Here is a 26,170-nt window from a genome sequence, read left to right on the forward strand (position 1 = left end):
GAGTTTCCAAAAGTGTTTCCAGAGGAGTTACCGGGTTTACCTCCAGATCGGGAAGTCAAATTTAGAATTGAGGTTTACCCGGGTACTGAACCTGTTTTTATGGCTCCGTATCGAATGGCTCTAACGGAGTTAAGAGAATTAAAAGCACAGTTGCAAGAGCTACTTGATAAAGGATTTATCAGACCCAGTGTTTCACCTTGAGGAGCACCTGTGCTATTTGTGAAAAAGAAGGACGGGTCTATGCACTTATGTATTGACTTTCATCAACTAAATAAGGTAACAATAAAGAACAAGTATCCTCTTCCAAGGATTGGTGACTTATTTGATAAATTAAAAGGTGTAACAGTGTTCTCTAAGATAGATATGAGGTCGGGGTGCCATCAGTTAAAGATTGAAAAGGAGTATATTTCCAAGATGGCATTCAGACTCGGTACGAACACTATGAATTTGTGGTAATGCCTTTTGGATTAACAAATGCTCTTGCAACATTTATGGACTTAATAAATAGAGTATTCCAACCGTACTTGGATCAAATCGTGGTAGTGTTTATAGATGATATCTTGGTATATTCCAAGTCAAAAGAGGAACATGATTCTCATCTTCGAGTGGTTCTTCAGATACTTCGTGATAAGAAGTTGTACGCGAAATTATCCAAATGTGAATTTTGGTTAGCTGGGATTGCTTTTCTTGGTCATATAGTCTCTGCAGAAGGCGTAAGAGTAGATCCTAAAAAGATTCAAGCTATAGTGGATTGGCAACCCCCAGAGAATGTTTCTGAAGTTCGAAGTTTCTTGGGGCTCGTTGGTTGTTATAGGCGATTTGTGAAGAATTTCTCAGTGTTAGCTCTGCCGCTAACTAAGTTGTTATGGAAGGATGTGTCTTTTGTTTGGACGGAAAGATGCCAGGAAAATTTTGATATGCTAAAGAGAATAGTAATGGAAACTCCCGTGCTTGTGCAACCTGAGTCAGGTAAGGATTATGTCATTTTCAATAATGCATCCCATAACAGATTTGGATGTGTACTGATGCAGGAGGGGAAAGTTATGGCTTATACCTCAAGACAACTGAAGAATCATGAGAGAAATTACCCAACACATGATTTGGAATTGGCAGCCATAGTATTTGCTTTGAAAATTTGGCGCCATTATCTGTACGGTGAGCGTTGCAATGTATACACGGATCACAGATTTTAAAATACTTGTTGACTCATAAAGAGCTGAATTGAGACAGAGAAGATGGATTGAGCTCTTAAAAGATTATGATTTGGTTATTGACTATCATCCGAGAAAGGCTAATGTAGTAGCCGATGTGCTCAGTCGAAATACTTTTGCAGCTTTAAGGGCTTTAGATGCACGCATATCTTTAAAAAAAGATGAGGTTTTGATTGCTGAATTAAAGTTAAAGCCGATGCTTTTAGATCAGGTAAAAGAGTTGCAAGATCGGGATGAAAAATGCTTGTTGAGATTGGCGCAAGTTGAAAAATAAGAGGCCAAAGATTTCGAAATAAGAGATAATGGATGTTTATATTACTAGGGAAGACTTTGCATTCCCGATGATGATGAATTGAGGAAAGATATTCTTTGTGAAGCACATTATAACCCTTTGATTATACACCCAAGTGGGAATAAGATATATAAGGACTTGAAGAGTCGTTATTGGTGGCATGGTATGAAAAAAGATGTATCAGAGTTTGTTGCAAAATGTTTGACATGTCATAAGTGAAAGCTAAACATCAAGTGCCTTCTAGATTACTGCAACCAATAACCTTTCCTGAGTGGAAGTGGGAGCGAGTTACAATGTATTTTGTTTCAGGGCTACCTTTGTCACCTGGGTAAGAAGGACTCGATATGGGTAATAGTAGACACATTGACCAAGACGGCTTATTTTTATCCCGGTTCGAGTAGACAACCCGATGGATAAGTTTGCGGAGTTATATATAAAAAGAGATAGTTAGACTGCATGGAGTGCCGATATTGATAGTGTCCGATCTAGACCCAAGGTTTACTTCAAGATTCTGGAAGTCTTCACATGAGTCATTGGGTACTTGATTGAACTTTAATGCAACTTTTCATCCCCAAACAGATGGGCAGTCAGAACGATTTATTCAAATACTAGAGGATATGCTAAGGGCATGTGTGATTGAGTTTATAGGATCATGGGAAATGTATTTGCCTTTAGCAGAATTCGCTTATAACAACAATTATCAATCAAGTATTAAGAGGGCCCCGTATGAAGCTTTGTTTGGGAGGAAATGCAGAGCACCATTAATTTGGTTTGAACTGAAAGATCGAGACCTGGTTGGCCAAGATTTGATGAAAGATATGGAGGAAAAAGTGAAAATCATCCAGAGCAATCTAAAGATAGCCTCATATCGCCAGAAGTCGTATGCTGATTTAAAAAGAATAGAAATTGAATTTCAAGAGGGATACAAAGTATTTTTGAAAGTATCACCTTGGAAAAAGGTATTGCGTTTTGGACGAAAAGGAAAGCTAAATCCGAGATTCATTGAATCGTATGAATTATTAAAAAGGGTTGAACCCATAGCTTATCAGTTAGCTTTGCCTTCGGACATGGACAAGATCCATAATGTTTTTCACGTATCGATGCTTAGGAGGTACATATCAAATCTATCACGTGTTATCACTCCTGAAGAAATAAAAATCGGACCCGATTTAACTTATGAGGAGGAACCAGTGCTGATATGGGCTAAGGAAACCAAGGAATTTCATAACAAGAGGATTCCATTGGTTAAAGTGCTTTGGCTGAATCATAAGGTAGAAGAAGCTACTTGGGAAAGAGATGAGGATATGAGGAAGCAGTTTCCATACCTCTTCGTTTTAGGTACTTCTTTAAATTCGAGGACGAATTTTCTTAAGGGGGTAGAATTGTAATGCCCCAAATATTGAATAAGGGACTTTAATGAAAGATTTCAAATTTGGGGATTTATTTGTATAAATGCTAAAAGATGAGAAAATGATTTGGAATAGTATTTTGAACTAAATTGTATATATATATATATGAATATAGAGGGCATTTTGGTCTTTTAGAGGAAAATAAATGTAAAAAATTATTTCCTTTTTTATAGTATTAAATGAAAAGGGGAAAGGGGAAAACTAAGTCATAAAAGCTATCTTTATCTTTTCTCTCATTTCCCATGAAAAAGGCTCTCCCCCATAGCTCAAAGTTGAGATTTCAAATGACTAGTTTATCCTTTCATTTTTTTGTTGGTTATTGAAGCCTTTAGTATGATAGAAGCTTAAGGAAGGATTAGATGGGATTAAAACTATGAGCTAGAAGAAATAAAGGAGATTTTTGAAAATGGGTTTTGAAATGATATGCTAGAATATGAATTTTTAATGATGTTTGTTAGTATATTTGACTTGTCAAATATGTAAATAAGAGATTAGAAGCATTGGATGGGTTTAAAAACAAGTTAGAAAAAGTGGTGTGATTCTTAGATTTGAATGTTCTTGGAATATTTTAGATGTTTTAGGAAGCTAAATGAAGGAAAGTCAGTATGAATAGGTAAAGAAGAGTTTAATAGTATTGATGGGTGTAAACATAACGAAATTTGACCCTATTTGTGTAATAATCGGGTTGAAAACTGGAAAATCTAGTCACGAATATTGGTATTGATAGACCAGTACCGATACTTTAGGCTTAAAATGGGAAGAACAACTGGGTATTATCGATATGATTCAAGAGGTATCGATACCGAAAGGGGGTATTGATACTGTGAGGAAGGTATCGATACCTTTGATAACAGAATGTAAAAATGGTATTGATACCGTATAAGAGTATCGATACCATAGTATAGTAGTATCGATACCATGGTGGGGGTATCGATACTATTGAGCCAGAAATGTTAAAATAGGCTGAGATTATTATAGAAAGTTAATGATATGTACTTTTGAGTATTGTTTAAGTATAATTGTTACGAAATATACTAACAATTGACATTGTACATACTTTAATGGATTCTTAAGTAGATCGAAATAAAGCTCCCGAGACAAGCAAAAGGAAGGGCAAAAGCAAAGTACCTGAGTAATCAACTTTACATTTTGGATACAGTAGCGAGGAAAGCCAGGTGAGTGCATTTAATTGTGTAACTATATGTTATACTAGTCATATATGTATGATTGCTTAATATGTGTGTGGTGATTACCAAATAGGCAGAAATGTGCAAAGTACATAATTCATCATATGTTGATGAATAACTGTTTCGGCACTAACTATGCAATTCACGGAATTCATCATATGTTGATGAATAACTGTTTCGACACTAAGTGTACAAAGCACAAAATTCAGTATATGTTGATGAATAACTGTTTCGGCACTAAGTGTGCAAAGTACGGAATTCATCATATGTTGATGAATAACCGTTGCGGCATTAAGTGTGCAAAGTACGGAATTCATCATATGTTGATGATTAACCGTTTCGACACTAAGTGTGCAAAGCACATAATTCATCATATATTGATGAATAACCGTTTCGGCACTAAGTGTGCAAAGTACGAAATTCATAATATATTGATGAATAACCGTTTCAGCACTAAGTGTGCAAAGAACAAAATTCATCATAATGAATAACCTTTTCGACACTAAGTGTGCAAAGCCCGGAATTCATCATATGTTGATGAATAACCATTTCAGCACTATGTGTGCAACCCACAAATTCATAATGAGTTTATGAATGACCATATAGGCACTTCGTGTGTATCGTAATGAAATGATATTAACTTAGAATTAATGAATTGGTACTTGATCAATATGAAATAAGGAAATGATATGGTCATTGTACTATTAGTCTTGCCTCACTAAGTAAATACTTAAGGTGTGTTTATTTCACGCGTAGGTCGTAATACAAGCAGAGTAAGAAGATCATCAGACATCAAAGAAAGGGTCGCCTCGTCAGTAACAATATGACATACATGTCTACTTTTTGACGTATTTAGTTGGCATGTAAAATATTTAGAAAAAATGCTCTGAAAAATATTTGAGTTACCATTTTGTAAAATGATGAAATATTCGAATGATACTTTTTATTATGCAAGTTTAATGCATGTTTTATATTAGTTTTAATTAAAATGTTTTATAAAAAGAAACAAAATATTACGGGTTTTCAAAGGAAGAACTGTTTTAAAAGTGATGTGACATCCATATCTCGTGTACAGAAAATACAGGAGATGGGTGTTACATTTTTATAGGTAAAAGGAGATTGATAATGTGAATACACTAACTTTAGATATCAACTATTGATTTTCATTCATCTAATAATATTAAATCAGTGTAAAACAAAAGAGCTTTAGATATGATAATTGGATCATAGCTCTTATATATGTGTACGAGCTGTTAACATACTATTATAAGATTTACATGTTTTCTTGTAGAATGATTGAAAATTGAGATTAATAATAATAAGAAGAAAATTTTTTTATTAAAAAGAAAATGATTCTTATACACTAAACTTAGTTAATCCAATGATCTAAAAACTTAAAAAAATTAGATAATATTTGAAATTATTATTGTTTTACTACTTTGGATAATGTATTTTAGGAGAAATTATTCGATAGTCCCGACTCATCACGTCATCTGTGGCCTCAACCAATAACATTTGTTCGCATCATTTGCTTCCAAGGTCAATCTCGCCTCTTTCTTACATGTAAATAAAAAATGGGTGGTTATTTGAAAGTTATTTTAAAATTTATAGTTGTCATTCATTATAACCATAGATGACGTGATGAACCGAGTCCATGAAATGATTTTCTTGTTTTAGTAACAGGTAAGAATTCAACTCAATAAAATTTCATTTCCTACTTTAATCGAATAAACATGACATATTAGGGGATAAATCATATTCATATAAATAATTTTTGTACTGACATACAATTATTAAATTTTTTATTTATACAAGAAGTTAAAGTTCTGTTAAGTTCCATGGTTGTGTTTCTCATATAATTCTTTCTTCCACTTTCCACAAAGCATGAACTAAGTGACCCATGGTAAAAAAATTATTGTTATCCCACCAAATCTATCCCTACAACCATCATCAAATCCATCAAACCAACCATGACCATTATTTATAACATGCAACAACACAAAAGATGAGGGGTTTGAACGAAAAAAAGGAGGAAGGGAGATCCGAAATAAAAAAAGAAGAAAGAAAAAACAGAGGAAAAAAAGGAGTTCAGTTCGAAAGAGAGAGGGAGAAAAAAGAGAGATTCAAACAAGAAAAAAAAAGAGAAAAAAAGTATATCTGAAAAGGAAAAAAGAAACGAGAAAGGGATAAAAAAAGAAAAAAAGAAAAGAAAAATGGAGAAGAGAATCGGGAAAGAGAGGGAGAAGACCCAAAAAAATAAAAAATAAAAGAAGAAGAAAAAGTAAAAGAAGAAAAAAGAAAGAAAGAAAAATGGAATGGGAAAAATAGGTCTTATCTTGCTCTTCGTCGGAGAGGAGAGGAGTCGTCGGAAAACATAAAAGCCAAAGAGTCTTTTGTAGATCTACAACATTCGGGCACTTATAGTCCAATCGGAACCCAAATTTGTACCCAAGGCATGAATCGACTTCAATCGATAGTTTTCTTTCACTTTTTTGACGCCGACGAGCAGTGGCTGACGGTAGCCGGTGCAAAGGCCGATGAGAACCCTCTCGTTGGGTTCAAAGAGAGTTAAAAAATGAAATGAAAAAAAAAGAAGAAAAAAAGAAGGAAATGAGGTCTTTATACCTAATTCAAAACGGCGTTGTTTCAAGGGGAGTGGATCTATGATTTCAGCATATGGGTAAATCGTACCAGAGGCCATCCAATGTTTGTATCCCTTTAGTTTAGTCACTAAATATAACTTTTAATTTTATGATTTCAAGCTCTTAATTTTACATTTTTATATTTTAGTCATTGTATCTTTTATTTATATACTTGGTTAAATTTGTGATCTAATTTTTGAATTTTAATTTATAGAATTTTAGTCCATAGTATTGTTGTGTGTTTGAAAGTGTCTTATTTATGACGTAGGTCATTGTAGTTTTTCCATAAATTCATTTTGATCACCATTTTTTCTTGAAATTGCATGAAATAGCATGGTTTAATATTTTGATGGCTGCTTGTAATTTTTATTTATTCTGATTTAGTCTTACATGCTTAATACATAGTTTCATGCTTCTAATTTTATTTCGTTTATATTTTAGTCACCATTCTAATTAATATTGTATGCTATGGATTATTTACATGTTTGGTCCTCCTTATTTCAGCACCTTTTTCATTTAGCCACTAGCCTATGGGTAAATCACACTATAGTCCTCCTAACCTTTATTTTCATGCGTTTTTGTCCCTCTTGCTTTGTTATTTAACTTTCTGCCCTTTTTTATTTATGCTCTTCATTTTCAGCAATTTGATTTTTAGTCTTTAATTTAATACACCTAAAATTTTTAATTCTTATTATTGGGACTTTTAATTTTTCGATCACTTAATTTTAGACTCTGTCTTTGTTTACTTAACATAATTCTGAGCATATAATCCTTATTAAACTAGTCAAAATTACTATTTTACTTATTTATTCTTACGTTCAAATTATATTCGTAGTTTCCACCTTTATTTTAGTTTTTTGTTATTTATATACAGTTACCAAATAAGCTTACTTTCTATCCATTTTAGAATCATGTTGACATTTACATTCATTTCCTTTAATATTAGCCCATTAAAAATTATTCTCCATATTTACGCTTACATTTACTTCATTGTAATATGTAACATTAATTGCATAGTATATATATGGTTATATTAATTGCATAGGATTAAAGATTATTCTTTTTATTATATATTAAGTTTTATGGGTAAGTTATATGTTTATGTATATATATTTGGAGCATTAATTCATAAATAGATTTGTTCATAAGCACTGTTTTTTTCTTTTTAATTAATTATTTATTTATTAGTTTTACCTATTATTAAATATTACTTTCGTTTCTATATTTCCAAAACTATGTACACTTTTTTCCATGTTTTTATGCCTTTCCATTTAATTAATTTTATCATATATATATATATATATTAAATATAATTATACATGGTATATGAAGGTTTTTTACATACATATCTATAAATATAGTAATTATTATATTTTTTTATTATCAAGGATTATTTCCTTATATTACGTGTGTGCATATATGGCTTAATATATAACAGATGTTGTAGGGAGATTGTTAGGATCGAAGAGGGTCAAATCAAACAACCGAAAAATGTGCAAAGGGGGTGAATTGATAAAAATGTGTTTAGGGAGTAAGGAGAGAAAAAGATAAGACAATGAATACAATGATTTATAGTGGTTCAACTTCTCAATTAAGTCTACCTCCACTGCCTTAGCTCCTCACTAAGGATTTTCTAACAAATTCACTAATTTGTTCTTTCTTTTTCAAGGATATGATGTAACCTTTACAACCTCCCTATTTTTTTCACTTGGCTAACATAGAACCAAAAACCCCTTTACAAAAGGATAAAAGAAGTAAACAAAGAAACCTCTCTACGGTACGTGTTTACAAATTTAAGGTCACAAGAACAAAATATTTACAAGAGAATTGGCATAAATAGTGAAAAGTTATTCTCTTGTGTTTGATTGCTTGGATAGGTGTTCTAACCCTTCTTCAAGTGTCCTCAACTTGTATTTATATGTTGGAATGTTGTTGTGGCCGTTTCTAGCCGTTGGGAGTGTTTTGGAGCCGTTGGGGATCAATTTTCGTGCAAAATAAAACTGTCCAGAACAGAGGGTATCGATACTCCTAAAGGGAGTATCGATACTACCTTTGTTATTTTGAAATCAACTAGTCGTTACTAGCTGTTGGGGCCTGATGGTATTGATATTATGCCTATGGTATCGATACTACTATGTAGAGTAGTATCGGTATCCCTTGGGGTATCGGTACCATTTTTTCATTCTGGAATTTGAGCAATGTTGGTAGTATCGATACTACCTAGTGAGTATCGATACTTCCCTTACCTTTGATATATGTACCATATGAACAGTATCGGTACTGTTTATGAGGTATCGATACTGTAAGAACAATATCGGTACTGCTTGTCCGAAAAAACATTTTGTGCTCAATTTCAAGTTAAAAGGACTTTAAATTATTTTTTAAAACTTTGAGAACTTTGAATAAATCCAATTCAAGTCCAAAAACATTTTGCCTTAATTGTTATATCAAAATATAGTTCAACAATCTCCCACTTTTTGATATAACAAAACATTTGAAAAATTGTTTTTGGTAAAACACCCCCTTAATAAAAACATTTAATGAAAAATATAGCAATTGTTGGAAAATGTATGAAAATATTCAGCTCCCCCTTTTTCATTAAGATATAGAATTTTTCAAACCATACTTCTCCCCTTTTTGTTATATAAAAAAATAAATCAACTTTAAAGTTCTAAAATAACTTTGGAGAGTAAGTGTTAAATTTTATCATAAAATCATTTTAAAAATCAAAAGCTTCCCCCCAAAAAGTGCATTCCAAACAAAAATTGTCTTTAAAAGCTTGACGCTCAAACAAAATTGAATTTCAACAAAGAATAACAAACATGTTAGTAGCATATGAAATTCAATATATCCAAGTCTAAAATACTTTATGCAATACCAAATTGAAATTAAGTGCATATCCATAAAGCTTTTCAAAAATGTTATGCATTTGAAAAATTTGATATCAATTGTTAGAGAGATATCATTTGCATTTTAAACTACATGCATAATCATTTAAAATTTAGGTCAAAAATTAAAATTTATAAAATCAAAGAATTTGAAAATTTTGATATCAATTGTTAGAGAGATATCATTTGCATTTAAAACCAATTTTGACCAAAATTCATTATGATGAACTAAAAATTATGAAAAATCATTAAAAATTTAAAATGTTCATCATAAAACTTTTTCAACATACATGAGATAAAAAACAAAACATAGCCATTTACGATCAAAACTCATGCATGCTTAAAACTAAATGAGCAACCAAATAATCAAAATCAAAAGCATTAAGTTTAGAGGTTACCCATTCCTTTTTTCAAGTGTGGCTAGAGCATCTCAAATTCTTCATCTTCATTACCATTGCTCACACACACCTACAAGAGACATTTATTTGGATATTGGTATCCAAATTGCTTTGGATCCTTGGACGTTATTTTCAATGCCCCTTGTTCCCTTGGGAACCCATACTTGTCTAATTTTAAAAGATTTTCTTTTCTTTATGGGACAAGTATGTTCCAACTGACCATAAAAATGACAATGTGAGCATTTTGACATTTTTCAAACATAATGAGTTGTTTTTAGAAATTGATTATTTTTCTTTTGCTAAGCTCTCAAGCTTAACTTTCAAATCAAAATTTTCTTTTTCTAAACCATTGATTTTGATTTTTGAAAGTTTTAAATCATTTTTCAAAATTTCAATTTGATTCTCAAAATCAACTTTTGCTTTCAAAACCAACTTTTGCTTTCAAAACCAAATCATTTTCAACTTTAAGTTTTGAAATCAATTTCTTATATTTGGAATTCATGGTCTTAAATTCCAAATACAACTCATTATAAGCATCTTGTAACTCATCAAAAGAATGTGAATTTAATTCATTTGAGTTAAAAAAATACCATTGAATCATCTTCAATGACCATGAAACATAGGTTGGCTATTTCATCTTCATAATTGGAGTTATCTTTATCACTCCAAGTCACCACAAATACCTTTTTCTTGCTAGATCCCTTCTTCTTTAGAAGAGGACATTCATACTTGACATGCTCCTTTCTTTGACAATTGAAGCATACTGGGGGACTCTTCTTCTTGCTCAATTCATGCTTCACTTCCTTGGAAAACATGAATCTCTTGAACTTTTTGAAGAGCTTGGCCATCTCTTCTTTTTCATCATCGTCTTCATCCACCTTATCATTTGAATCTTCATAGCTCTTATTAGTGGACTTGAAGGCAATGTCTACCTCATTCTTCTTCTTGTTTTGCTTGTCTTCATCTTCTTCCTCTTCCTTCACCATCAACTCATGAGTGAGAAGAGAACCAATCAACTCATCGAGAGTGAGAGACTTTAGGTCTTGAGCTTCGATAATTGTCGTCTTTTCACCGGGTATGTTATTTATATTTAATCGATACAATAACCCAAGTGTCGATACATTTTTATAAAGTATCGACACTTTATAGGTGTTATTACGGCTTCTCTTTTAAATTCCAAAATTGTCGATACTTATAATAAAGTATCGACACTTTTAACATATCCGGTGACTCTTTACCGGTTTTGTCATTTTTAGACCGGTTTTATCATATTTTTACCTGTTATATTGTTATGGATCGATACATTTTTATAAAGTATCGACACTTTATAGGCGCTATTACTGCTTCTCTTTTAAATTCCAAAAGTGTCGATACTTATAATAAAGTATCGACACTTTTAACATATCTGGTGGCTCTTTACCGGTTTTGTCATTTTCAGACCGGTTTTATTATATTTTACCTGTTATATTGTTATAGATCGATACATTTTTTAAAGTATCGACACTTTATAAACGCTATTACTGCTTGTCTTTTAAATTCCAAAAGTGTCGATACTTATAATAAAGTATCGACACTTTCAACATATCCGGTAGCGCTTTACCGGTTTGATCATTTTGAGACCGGTTTTGTCATATTTTTACCTGTTATATTAATATGGATCGATACATTTTTTATTTGTATCGACACAAACCGACAAGCTAGGTTTTCCGGTTGCCAAATATTTTAATATTTGTTCATGATTTCTACCTACAACATTATTATTACTCAATATTTCGGTAGCGCTAAACTGGTTTCTTTAAATATCTTTTAATATATCTGATCACGCCGTATATTAACCGTATATTAGTCCGCCTTTCCTAATACAAATCCCTAGTTCAAATCTCAGTGGAACCTTTTTCTTTTACTTCAAGTAGATTACTTGGATTGCATATTATCATTTCTCGTTTTTTGCACGAAAATAACATTTGTTTTCTTTTAAAAGTTAAATCCGAAAATATATTGAAGCGAAATTTTAAATGAGAAATGTATTCAAGTAGTAAATTTATTCCAGAGTCGATTAAGGAATATTTTGAAATGATAAAATTGAAATTACAAAGACGATATTCTTTCCTTTGATGATTTAGTACTTAATTTATCATTTTAACAGTATGATTTTAAGTAGGCTTAATACCAAAATAAGTGTCCAAACTCTACCCATTTTCTCAAATAGGTCCCTAACCTAATTTTTGTCTAATCCAGGTGTCTAATGTTACAAATGTTATCCATTTAGGTGTCTGGGCCGGTAACGGTGTTAATTTCCTCGTTAAATGACATGTGTTATAATCCGGTAATTTTAAAAATTTTATTTAAAATTAAAAGAAATAAAAACTATATATATATATTTAAAAACAGAAAACACAAATTTTGAAATAAACCTGAAACTTTGAAAACCTTCATTTCAACCCCTAAACCCACATTGGGCACCACCTTTTGCCATCGATGAAGCTCTACCCGACCTCCCCTCCCCCGGCGACCAAAACCCCATGAAATCGTGATCGATCGATGGTCTATCGACGACGAATCAACGTTTTAAACTGCCTGAAACCTAGTATTAAAATCGCGTTTCCATGCAATTATGACAACCAATCGACAAAAAATACGACAGTGTATGAGTATGAGGATGGCATGAACTATGTCGGTGGCAGTAGTTGTGGCCGAAAACGACGGCGGGTTAAGGTTAGGATTTGGGATTTTGGGGCTGTTTTATAATACAAGAAACGTTAGTGTTTTTTTTATAAATATCATACTATTTTTAATATTTTATTTTTAAAAAATAAAAATATCAGATTGTGACACATGTCACTTAATGGTAGAAATTAACGCCGTTGACGGCTCGAACACCTAAATAGGTAACATTTGTAACGTTAGGCACCTGGATGAGACGAAAATTTGTTTAGGAACCTATTTGGGAACATAAGTATAGTTTGGGTACTTATTTTGGTATTAAGCCTTTTAAATATTAATATTATAATCTTTATTTTTATTAATTAATAATAGTATATGTAGGGATGGCAACATGGCGAGTAGGGTTTCTGTTAACCTAATCCGACTCGAAAATATGTATCCTCTACTCAAACCCGACCCGACCAAAATTTTTTATAACAACCTTCACCCTACTGAGCCAAATTTTTAGAGTATAAATTCAACCCAACTTACCGAACCGATAAAAAAATAAGGATTTAATTATAAAAAAATAAAATTTTAAAAAAAATTACATTATTTTCCTCCGGTCGGGTCGGGTTGGAGTTTTTTCACCCTAAACTGGAACCCGACTTAATTTGAACCCGATTTTTTTAAATCCGACATATCGAGTCGGATTCGGGTTAAATTGACATCCCTAAGTATATGAGATCTAATATCTAAACCATAACAAATTTTGACTTTTCAAAATCACATTATTTTAATTTTAAGATAAATTATGTGTTTAGTACTTAAACTATTAGTTTTAATCTGTTTTAGTATCTAAATTTTTATTTTTCAAAATCATACTTAACATTTAGTTTTTGTTTCATTTTAATACATCGCCATTAAAAACTTAACCACACTGTATTTTGTATAGGTAAATTACATCATGCATCCTTAACTGTCTTCTCACTCCTATTTTGGTACTAAAGTTTTAATTTAACTGCTCAACTTTCAAATATCTCATATTTTAATCCATGTGACATGAAATTTATTATTAATAATATATAATTAAAAATAAAAATAAACTTTAAATTAGGAGTAATTTGAAAGTTGAGTAGTTAAATTTAAACTTTAGTGACCAAAATAGGAATGAGAAGATAGTTGAGTAATGAATGATGCAATTTACACATAAAAAGGTGCCACGTGCAAATCACCCTTTAAGTTTTTAACTGTGAGGTACTAAAACGAAACAAAAACTAAATATTAGATTTTATCAAAATTAGGAGTAATTTGAAAAAAAAATTAAAAGTTTAGATATTAAAACTGATCAATATTGATAGTTTATGTACAAAACACGTAATTTACCCTTTATTTTATCAAAACATCCCAAGCACTTCATCTTTCTCCTCTTATTTTCTCTCAAATTTTTTCTCAAACTTTTATCAGTTTCTTTCATCTACTTCCAATAAGGTAATGTACCTTTGATATGGCATTTGATTGGTCGATTTTGCCTTTCTAGTTCAAGTTTGAGCCATCTTTTGTGTAATTTTCAAGATTAATGAAAAGCATATGTGAAAATGCATCTTGATTTTAGATTTTTGTTTCATAATTTTCAGATCTTCATTTCTAAATGTTTTATGAACTAAAGTGATGATTTTCAATGTCTTAATATATGGATATTAAGTGTAAAAAAGTAGATTAAACATCTATAAATTTTTTTATTGCACATCTCGTTTTGGTGGGTGGGTCTCCCGACGGAGATTTTATGCATATACAAGAACTCAAACTCGAGACTTGCTTAAGCAATATCAAGCTGCTTATCACTTGAACTAATCCGTTGGAATGTTTTAATGTTGTTTGATTGATATAAAAGCATGATTTATATGTGTAACATGATGTTGTTGGTGGTATGTTCATGCATGATCCTTAACTTTAGCTATCACTAGGAATTGAATTAGTGCCAAGTGATGCAAGATTTAGCCTTAATTATCATCATCTTATGAAAATGATCGTATCCCTAGTGTAATCGGATCGACCTAATGACTATTGCCTAGGAACGGAGTCAGAATTAAATATTGGCATGGGCCGAAATATTAAACTATTTAAGAAAAATATAAAGACTTATTAGATATTTAAACTCGAAATTCAGCATGAACCAAGCGACTATAGTGATTAAGGGATTGTTGCTATCCGTGAGGTCCCGAGTTCAAGCACGTATGTAGGGGTATGAGTGTTAATTGTCAAATAGTTGAAAGTCTTTGTACATATATTACCTTGTAATCGCCCTAAATTAAAAAAATCAAAAATCAAAAGACAACTTCTAATTTGTTTAATATTTAAATTTACACTGACTTAAATTGTAATTAGACCAAAAATTTAAGAACATGAACTTATCATTCTTTAGTTTGACCCCTACTTGATTAAATATTTAATAAATTTGATCTTTTTTAAATTTAAATATTTATTTTAACTTGAATTAAAATACTATTAAACTAAAATTATATCGAATATATAAATTTTAACAGAGTTGATGGTGATTGGGCCTAAGGGAGCTCCGTCCCCGCTACTGCCTCAAATAAGATCGATCCTCTTACATGAATTGATTGATCCGTTCGTTAAAACTATTTCAAAATCATATTTTAAGTCCTTAAACACTAATTTTGTCTTTGGCCTTCCAAACATTAAGATTTTACAAAAATAGTCACTAAATTTTTATTTCGAAATCGAGGACGAATCCGGACTCAAATCGAGTTGAGTTTTCAACAATACCCTTTTGTTGACTTCAATTTCATGATTGTACTAGAAACTTAGGAGATGTATGTTAATCCTGTAACTTATTAATACGATTTAGTTTAGTCTTTAAAATATGTATAAAGATGGAAATACCCTAAAAACTTTAATAGTAAATCTATATTGGATCACTTCAATGACTAATGTTGTATCAAGAATTCGAATCAGACCGTCTCAATCAGATATCGAGTATTACAAAAGATTCCTTAGCCTCCAACATGTCATTTCTGCATTGAACCTGTATAGAAAATTATGGTCACACTACTTCTCTAAATCGACAATGTCTTGAGTTATTATTATTATTATTATTATTAATGTTCAATTAGATACGTTGTAAAACTAAAGATATAGGCCACGATTAGATGAAAAGAAAATGGACCAAATATGCTAGGGTCCCATGTCAAATTTTGTTTAGCGTTACAAAGTTGGCCCAATAAGGTAAGCGGACAGAAAAATCAACTCAGTACGACAACCCAAAATTATTTTAGAATCTACGACAAATGTTACCGTGCAGGAAAAACTCGTCACGCTTACACGATGAGCTTTCCCGAAAAATATACATATATCATACAAAATCGAGGGACTCGATTCAAACTTAAAAATCAATCTATTAATAACTAAAAATTTTGAGTTACTATTTGAGTTATTCCAGTTATATTCTAAAACTCAATTTAAACTTGAAATTTTTTCGAGTCAAGTCGAGTTTATAAAATTACAACTCGAAGTCAATTCGAGTCGATTTTTTTCCGAATTGAGTAGAGTTGAGAAAATCGATTTTTTCGAATCGAGTTTTGCTCACCTCTATCTAGGATAGCTAATGTCACTTTCATTCTCAATTTAAAAAAATATCATTTTGATCCTTAATTTTTTTCTCATTTAACCTTTAAAATTTTATTTTTTATCAAATTAAATCAAATGACGTAGAAAGTAACAGATTCGTTTCACTAATGTCATTTATTATCTTTTTAGTAAAATATTTAAAATGACAAAATATTATAATATAATAAATATATTTAAATTATAAAAAACACTGTTAAATTTATTTAAAAAAATATTGAAAATATAAAAATAGATTAAAAAATAAAAAATTATTACGGTTTTGTTTATTTGGGGCAACGATTTCTTTCTTTGACAAAGATACGTATCCATAATTATTAATACAAGAAATTATTTATTTAAAATCACATGAAGAATATAAAAGGAAAATGTTAAAAACTTAATTAAGATGTCGTTTGGTAATACTGTCTAACAGCATTTTTAGTTAAAAACTCTCGTTTTGACCGCAAAAATAATGTTAAATTAGTAAAAATTGAAGAAAAAAATACTGTGAAAATGGTGGTTTCAAACCAACCGCAATAGCTAGAATTTCTATCTTTTTCATTTCAAGTTTAAGTATCCTTAAAAAAATAATTTATTTTAGTTATTTAAAAATAAATAAATTTAATGGTTTATGTATTAAAATATTAATAATAAGTTATATAAAATATATTTTTATTTTTATATTTTTATTATAATTGAAATTAATACAATTCATATATAATAATTGTTTTTGAATTTATTATAACTTAAATTGATACAATTCATATATAAGTATAATCACAATTTTTTTTATTAAAGTATAAACATAATTTAAAAGTAATATTTTAAATTTACAATATAATGTCTAGAATTGATATTTTATCTTTACAAATTCATTTTTAATAATAATACCAAACAGTTAAATTTTAAATTACATTTTTAAACAACACTTTTAAAAAAAATTATAGCATTTTTAAGTCACTTTTCAAAAGCAATGTCAAACTGACCTTGAATAAACTCGAATAAAATGTAGCTATGAATAGATCTGATGAGATCAAACTATTGATAGAGTACCGACAAACTGTTAAATTTTAAATTTTATTTTTAAACAACACTTTTAAAAGTTCGTTTCTACATCACTTTTAAGTCATTTTTCAAAAGCAATGCCAAACTGACCCTGAATAAACTCAAATAAAAGGTAGTTATGAATATATCTGAGGAGATCAAGCTATTGACAGACCACCGACAAACAATAAATCAGAATCGATGTGAGAAACTATCTATGAATACAAATTGTGCGTCCAAATCCAAATCTAATCCGATGGTCAAAACAGTTAAATTTTAAATTGCATTTCTAAACAACACTTTTAAAAGTTCATTTCTACAACACTTTTCAAAAGCAATGCCAAACTGCCCCTGAATAAACTCGAATAAAAAGTAGCTATGAATAGATCTGACCACATAGAAAATTAAATACAAAAGGGAGATAAAGCTATTGACAGACCACTGACAAACCATAAATCATAATCGATCGATGTGAGAAACTATCCATGAATACAAATCGTGCATTCAAATCCAATCCGAGGGTCCAAACAGTTAAATTTTAAATTGCATTTTTAAACAACACTTTTAAAAGTTCGTTTCTACAACACTTTTCAAAAGCAATGCCAAACTGGCCCTGAAAAAACTCGAATGAAAGGTAGCTATAAATAGATTTGACCACATCGAAAATTAAATACAAAAGGGAGATCAAGCTATTGATAGACCACCGACAAACCATAAACCAGAATCGATCGATGTGAGAAAACTATCCATGAATACAAATCGTGCATCTAAATCTAATCCGAGGGTCCAGAGTAGGGAAGATCAATATGATAACAAATAATCATTATCTTGATTAGTCATGACGCTGTCAAATTCAACCTTTAAAAGAATGATAAACGAAAATAACACTTAAACGACCAAAAATGAGCCAGAAGGTAAAAGAAAACGTACTATAAAGAAAGAGTTATTAAAAAATTAAAAATAAGGAAAAAAACAAAGATATAATATAATAAAATTAAAAAAAGAGACCAACGTCAACACAAAGAAAAGAAAGAAAATTAGGGCTAAAAACCCTAATTATTAAATTTTTATTAGTTTTAGGGCAACGGGTTTTCTTAATCAAACTTTGAATGAGAAAAAGTACTACAATAACACCCAACTTGAAACAATTAGAAAGCTTCCTCGGCAAGTAATTACAATTACCGCTACATTAGTATATATATACACTGGTGTTTGACTTTTCAATAGACAGCAACGTGTTAGTTCTTCAACGATTAAAAAAACCATGGCTGCCGATGGAGATAGGTATGGAATTTGAACCTTGACTCCTTTGTTTTTAGTTTCCCTCACTTCTTCAATAATTCTCTGATTAATCCCTCTATTGTTGATTTTTTTTTTATGTTTACTTAGATGTTAATGGTTTAACAAAGTAAGCAGCGACAGCTTGCTAAAGTTTGAGGGTTTAAGCAGTGTTCTTGATTGATATGTTTTAATCTTGAATTCAATCATCTGTTAAACCGTAATAACAAAAGAGATTAGGGAAAGAGGCGGCTGAATCATGTGCTCGTCTCATTGTTCTCGTTTCATGGTTTCAGAGTGGGTATTCGAGAGGGGGGCTTGAGGATGATGAGTGGATCGTCTTATATAGCCAAAGATAGTGATTTGGGGTCTCAGGGAGAGGACAGCCACTTTATCTGTGAAGAGATGCATACGATCGGAGTGGCGGATGGCGTTGGCGGTTGGCAAATGCGAGGCATCGACGCCGGAATATACGCGAGGCAACTCATGAACAATTCTCTTCTCGCTACCCTCACTCAGGCTCATCCACACAATCAGATCGACCCCATGAAGGTCTTGGATGAGGCCTTTGCGAAGACGCAAGCCGCAGGGTCTTCCACGGCTTGCATCATAACTCTCCACGAGGACAACGTGTGTTATTTTCATTCCAATCTCATTGCAGATATCATGCTAATGCAAACTAAACTAAGGGATCTTTGGAATTTTTTGTTTTCCTATACATGTAGATGTTGCATGCTGTGAACATGGGAGATAGCGGGTTCATGGTGATCAGACAAGGTGCAGCCATATACAGATCTCCAATTCAACTACACTCTTTCAATTTCCCATATCAGTTGGGAAACGGTGCGAATTATGGTAAACCCCTTCAGGCACAGGTGATGAAGGTTGCAGTAGAAGCAGGGGATGTTATCGTAGCCGGAACAGATGGACTGTTTGACAACTTAACCGAAAATCAAATATCGGAGACTGCGGTAACAGGGATCGAACGAGGCTTACATCCAGAGGACGTTGCTTGGCAAGTGGCTCAACGAGCTTACGACGTTTCCATGGATAAAAAGGCCATGACTCCGTTTACGCAGGATTCTAAGATGGCTGGAAAATGGTATATTGGTGGGAAAAGAGATGATATTACAGTCATTGTTTCATGCCTTCTGCATGCATAATCAACTGTGAAGATGTGAGATATTTGACATTTGAAACTCCTAGGAATTAAGCATTTAGTGTAGAATTTTAGAGGCTCCATTTAACATTGGATTCATTTCTTAGTATATTCTTTCATGGGATGGATAGATTAACATGTTTATAGAGAGAATTTTCAATCTTTAAATGTTAAAGCCAACAATAAGGGGCACAAAAGGATCTAAAGCAATTAATTATGGTAGCTAAAAGAAATTGCAGTGCTTTTGTGTGTTGTTTACAACAGATCGGATTAGAGTCCAGTGTCCTAACCACTAGACTATGGAACCTTGGCTGTTAAGGCACCTTAATTAAACCATTTGTATTAGAGTCATTGCAAGAAGATTCAGAAATATAATGGGTTTTTTTTCCCTTCTTTTTTATAAGAACAAGCGACAAAGAGTATTACAAAATATATAAAAGAAAATAAAGGTAAATAAATTGGAAATATTGGGCCAGCTAAGCAACAAGTAGAGCAATGAGAAAGTGAATGCATTACTCAGTTTATCAAGTTGAAGAACATTGGATTTATCATGTTGACAAGTATTGCATATATATCAGAAACCAATGAATACCAAGGGAATAAGATGATGGTTATTGAACATAGAATTCACCTAAACTAAAAGGCATTCCTCGAAGTGTTTCTGATGTTAGCAGTACTTGCTCTGAGTCAAGTTCTTGTTCCTGTTTGATAAAGAAGCACTGCCTGGATCTTCCTCTTCTGAAGCAAGATACAATGGTGTTTGAGGAGGGTGCTTGTTTAAAATGAAGCCAATTTCCTCTCCACTGATCTTCTGATTCAGAAGAACCTGCAAAAAGGAATACATAACCAAAATGAAACTGCCTTTGTCCTGGAGGTCAGGGGCAGACTTGTTTCTTATCAATTATCAACTTGAGATACCGGCTCGTTAGTTTTAAATGCAACTAAACAATGCGAATCAAATTACCTTCACTGCTTTGAGCAAATCTGTATGGTGACTCCTAAGAAGGGAAACCATCCTTCCATACATATCATGTAGTCCTTGCTCCTCTTTGCGATTTCATCATCCATATTGAAGTTGACCGGGGGTTCGATCAGATCATAGTCGTTGTAAAGTGATCCTTCAAAGTCTAGAAGTGGGCCTACGAATTTAACTTTCTTCCTCCTAGGTGGTGGTTCTCCATACATGACCATTAGGTTCTCCAAGTTCCATCTGATGGAAGACATAAAAGGACCCGATATTAAACACCATTTCCCTCGGGGAGAAAAATTCCAAGAATTCAGCAGTTCTTTACGACAACTAACATGGTTAAAACTTTGCGTGCAAGCCAAGATGCATCTGCAAGGTAGTTAAGTGATGCCCTCGAGGTGTCCTGCCTGTAAATGACCTCTTCTGCAGCTCTTCTCCCAAGAAAAACATTCACACAAACAATGACACACATTATGAATGTTGACGAAATCCAGATGAGATCATAGTCGAATTATAACTGCTAATATGAATCCACACCTGAAGGCGATGCAACAGTTGTCTGATACGAGCAGAACACCAAGTAAAACTTCCACAAACTCTGAGCCTGCCATTTGGTAGAAGGGGACACCTGCTTCGCCAGCTATAGCCTTCGCAACTAAGGTCTGGAGAAGCACGAGATACATCAGATAAATAGGAAAAGGTAATTTCATATCAAAATTTGTGAACCATTTAATAGAAAACCAACCTTGCCACATCCTGGGGGATCTCCAAAAGAACTCCATGAGAGGCTTTATTCCTATCTTATCAAATAGTTCTGGATTCTTCAAATATCTCACCAACTAGTTGAAAAACAATAAGAATTAATAAGACAACGTAGTCACAGAAGACTCATATATATATATATATCTGTGTGTGTGTGTGTGTGAGGGAGAGAAGGGGGGAGAGAGAGAGAGAGAGAGAGAGAGAGAGAGAGAAATGGAAAAGGAAACAGAAACAGAAACAAAATTTGCAGAACTCAAACAAGGAACCATTATTCGCATTCATCAGTTTTTCAAACAGAAAAGTGGATACCTCTTGAAGCTCTTCAACTGCTTCATCTATGCCTGCCACATCACTAACTTAACTCCAGTTGAACCCTGAAAGAACAAACCTTCAAATTAGCCTTAGAAAGGCAACTCTGAACTCTGGTAATATAAAGATGAAGTAATATTTCAAGACTCACGTCAACACGAGCTTCTGCTTTAGATTAAGAAAAATCAATGACTTGACATGCGTCCTGTTATTTTGTAAACAATATTATTTCCAAACTCTGCAATAAACAAACAAGATTCCACAATGAGCTTTGCAAAGAAGTGCAGTGTTTACCCATTTCCTGAAGCTCTTAGGTATTATTGAAAGTGTGAAACGGACAAGAAGAACCATGATTAAAAGGACAAATGTGATTGGTTTTAGCATCTCAAATTCTCAATACTATCAGATACACCACCAAAAGTGAAAAATTCATAATCCCCCAAATCCCCTCTAATATACTGAATATGATACCAAAGAAAAGTTTAACAAATGGTTTCGTTATGGGCCACGAAACATATACAGTTGTTACAAATACAAAACTGGTGACAGCAAATACAGAGGCTGCTAGAAACCCTCCAACGAGAACTGCAGCAGCGACCATTACAGCAGTTACCATTCCAAGCTCTACCATCACTCTGCTGGATATGGAAGATGCCACTGGTTTAGGATACTCTGGTACTTTACCCACCCAAGACTGCATCACAAGTTTAAGCAGTAAAGGAGATTAATATGGAACCAAAACGTACATATTACCCAACACCCAAGTACCAAACATGCTTCAATGTCAATGATGTGCAATGATCTGTATTCTACACAGTGCTTTTCCACTGATCACCAAGGAAAGATGGTCTTGACGGATATCGCTAACAGAATTCCACATACCAATATTACATAAGACTGAATTAACCAAGGCAACTCTTACAGCATATATGATCTTGCTAAGTCGATGTAAACTTCACCATTTTCAATTAAATTCAATTCTTATGTGGATGCTTTAGCTATCACAAAAACCAAGGCAAATAAAACACAAGCATACAGTAAACTAATCCATGGCTTTCAAAATATAGCAACTTTACACATCCACCTCTTAGTTAATGTATAACATACTCATAAGCAGTGTGTTCATGTATAACTAGAAAACCAAAGAGAAGTTGAAAGGTTTATCATCGTCAGGGGCCTCTCAGTTTCATATCGTTGTCCAGTGTACTCTCTTAAAAGATCTTGAGCTTCACTCTCATCTAATCTCATTGCCCTGCAAAAAAAAAAAAAGAGAAAAACAACATATACATATAACAGAAAACTGCAAAGAAATACAACTTGAGGAAATTGCAAGTCATGTTAATATTCACCATTTAGTCCTCTGCAAGCTCTTGTCGCCAGGAATATCCTTCAAATCCACAACAAAGTCCCTATACATGCCAACGTATGAAACACCAGAAACCTCCTTGGAAGTCAACAATTTAACCTTGTCATTCTTAATAGCTTTCCTAAAATCTTCCAAGCTCATTTTGGCAACTCCTCCAAATTCTTCTCGAATTCATCTTCCTCTGATAACTCAGCCCCAAAAATCTGCTCGGGCGCATAAAGCTCCCCTTTATACTCCCTCAAAATATCATTCAAACGCACGTAGTCATTTTCACTACTCGTTTCACCCTAATTGGTTGCATCTTTCGATTTTGTTTTCAATTTTTTCTTCAAATTTTCAATCAAACCAGGTTGTTACCTTTTCTTAAATCCTTTTTTCTTTCAAGGTGTAAATCTTGTTACCAACGAGGTACCTGGGTTCTACCTGGCTAGGGTTCTCCTTCAAAACCCTAGTCACAAAGTAATCCCCTTTGGGCTTGCTAGTGCCACCACCAGGCTGTGAGGATCGCAATCCACGTAGAACCGTGAATGACCGCTGAAGAAAGACAGTTATTGATGGGAATTTCCGAGTCAAATTCAAGGGCTTTATTTTCCTGGGGAGCGATTTGACAGGAGTAGAGTATGGTTTCAGAGAATTAACCCTAGCTGAGATTAGAGAATCAATGGTGGTCATTTTTCTTTCAGCAAACTACGAGAACAGTAGGGTTTACAAAAGGGGCATTGAATTGTAGCAATGGTCATCATGAATTTCCTTTCCCAAAAATAGAATTAAATCCAACAGCACCCAATGAGATGGCGTGAGCTTCAACAACACCCGCATCAAACGGCACTGGCAATAACCAAAACGTTATTATGTCGAGCAAGAATGCCAATTGCAATCGTACCCGAAGCAGGAAAGCATGCACCGTCAACATTTATTTTAATGCAATTGGCAGGTGGCTTGATCCATTGGACAATCGACAATGGCGCAGGAGGTTCACGATCGTCAGTAGAAGAAGAAGCTCGAAGGGAAGCCGATTGAACAGCCTTGTAGCTGCCAAGCCGAAAGAAGTTTCCCATCATGGAGATATACATTCCGCCTGTGCCATAGATTCATAAGCAGCTCAAGCCATGCCCCGAATGAAGGTTGTTGACAGCTCCAAACCTGAACATCCAGCGACAGTGGGGAGATTGGGAAGTTCGAAATCGCATTTGCATCTGTCGGGGAGAAGATATCCATTGAGCTTGTATTTGGGACCATAAAATCACCACATCGTAAAGGAGCATTGTTGTTGCCAACATCATTCGATGCAAGATGAACAGGAGCGGTACCACCCCAATTGATATGAACTCGATTATGTATTTCAAGTTATATATGTTGTTGTTCGATCGTGATTCTAGTAATAAATTCTGCAATGTTTGAAATGATTCTGAAAGTACAAAATTAACGTTGTGAATATGAGATAAGAAAATAAAGAATGAAATTCAGAAGGATGTGGATGAATTTGAAGTTGAAGGATTGATATGGAAATGATTTTTAGGATTTGATTAAGTACGGAAGATGATGGAAGTTGTAGTTTGGATGGAATGGCAATATGACGAAGGTATGTGTTGGTAATGACGTGGAATGTGTAAGGTGGATTGAAAATAAAACGGATTATGACCCTCTAACTATATGGAGTTAGGAACCAGCAATATAAAGAGATGGAATTGAAGTGGAAATAGATGGAACGTGACCCACTAGATATAGGAGATCTAGGAACCAACGTTATAATAAAATGAAATGGAGGAAGGCTTCAAGACTGACAAGAAATCGAAAGAGTTCTAATCCAATAACTAAAATGAAAGCAACCGTTCAAAGAGTTTATTATGCAAAAATTTCTAAGTACAAATGTCATGGAGATGCCTATTTATAGTGTTGATAGGCACCATATGAAGAGTTATTACAATTAAAATAAAATAATCACCTAAATGCAATTGAATTCAATTAAATGAGTTGTCATTCTTCTTATCCTTTGATGGCTGACCATGTAGATTGAAAGTGGGTGAATTAAGCTTTAATTTGAGATAATTCTAGCCTTAAATTCGTCCAGAAAGAGGGATGACTCTTGGGTTGCCTTGCTTTTCTTGCAAATGGAAGAAAAGAGGTTAAATGAAGTCATAGGATGAATGTGGACATCCTACATGTCCAAATCAGCTTATCTCTTCAAATTCCTTGCTGATTTTATCACTTAATTTGGTGGTTAAATGAAATAAAATCAGCCTTCATTGCTTGGTCCCTTGTAGAATATGATCAGCCTTCAAAAGATAATAAAGACCTTGAATGATAAGTTTTGAATGCTGGTTATTGCATGTCCCCTTACTTGAACGTGAATGGCCTTCAATGGGTAATAACATCAACCTAGAATGCCTTGAATTGGTGAATTAAGATGGACATCAATTTCTTGTCTCTTAGTTGAAGTTGAAAGGACTCTTCCTTGGCTAAAACTCATCCAAATCATCATTGTATAAAATTCTCGTAATGAAAATTCCAGTCTGCACTGTCTTCACTAAATCGATCATATCTCAAGCTCCCGATATCGGATTGAGGTGATTCAAAAGGCATTGCAAAGCTAAGAGATAGATGAATAATTTCCAATTGAATTTTGGACTCAAACACGTCTGTATCGCATCCAGAATTAGAAGACATTCTGATTGATATTATTGAATCTGCTGAGACTGTTCAACTTCCCTATTGTACCTAGACACAAAATTAATAATGTTTAAGCTTGAATAAAATTAAAAAAAAACATGTTATGAAAACATATAAAGAGCTAGTTTAATTAATGAACTAGTTTAAGTGAATGAACTAGTTTAATTAGTCAACTAGCTTTATTGAATGAAAGAGGATACTTAAATGAAGTAGCTTCATAAAAACCTACATGCTTTGATGAACTCATGCTTAAATGAAGTAGCATGCTTATTTATTTATGCAACTTAATGTCATGCAAATTTATTAACACTCATG

General features: G+C 32.9%; 1 protein-coding gene, 1 long non-coding RNA gene and 1 pseudogene across 2 annotated transcripts in view; 2 read left to right on the top strand and 1 right to left on the bottom strand.

Annotated features, from left to right (window-relative positions):
- LOC120172986 overlaps window positions 1-11,911 on the top strand; it is a 28,378-nt gene extending 16,467 nt beyond the window's left edge. The window contains exon 3 of the long non-coding RNA XR_005521011.1: window positions 11,901-11,911. This is a non-coding gene — a long non-coding RNA (uncharacterized LOC120172986). The remainder of the gene's footprint in view (window positions 1-11,900) is intronic.
- A 6,767-nt stretch (window positions 11,912-18,678) lies between these two features.
- Window positions 18,679-19,963, top strand: LOC120172995 (probable protein phosphatase 2C 55). Its single transcript, XM_039180297.1, has 2 exons — window positions 18,679-19,252; window positions 19,348-19,963. Exons 1-2 carry the CDS (start codon window positions 18,947-18,949, stop codon window positions 19,783-19,785), a joined length of 744 nt encoding a protein of 247 aa, XP_039036228.1. The 5' UTR covers window positions 18,679-18,946; the 3' UTR covers window positions 19,786-19,963.
- Window positions 19,964-20,392: 429 nt separating this feature from the next.
- Window positions 20,393-23,975, bottom strand: LOC120173000 (annotated as a pseudogene).
- Between the last annotated feature and the right edge of the window lie 2,195 nt (window positions 23,976-26,170).

The sequence above is a fragment of the Hibiscus syriacus genome, unplaced genomic scaffold (genome assembly GCF_006381635.1).
Source record: "Hibiscus syriacus cultivar Baekdansim isolate YM2019G1 unplaced genomic scaffold, ASM638163v2 tig00111937_pilon, whole genome shotgun sequence".
NCBI classification, from domain to species: Eukaryota; Viridiplantae; Streptophyta; class Magnoliopsida; order Malvales; family Malvaceae; genus Hibiscus; species Hibiscus syriacus.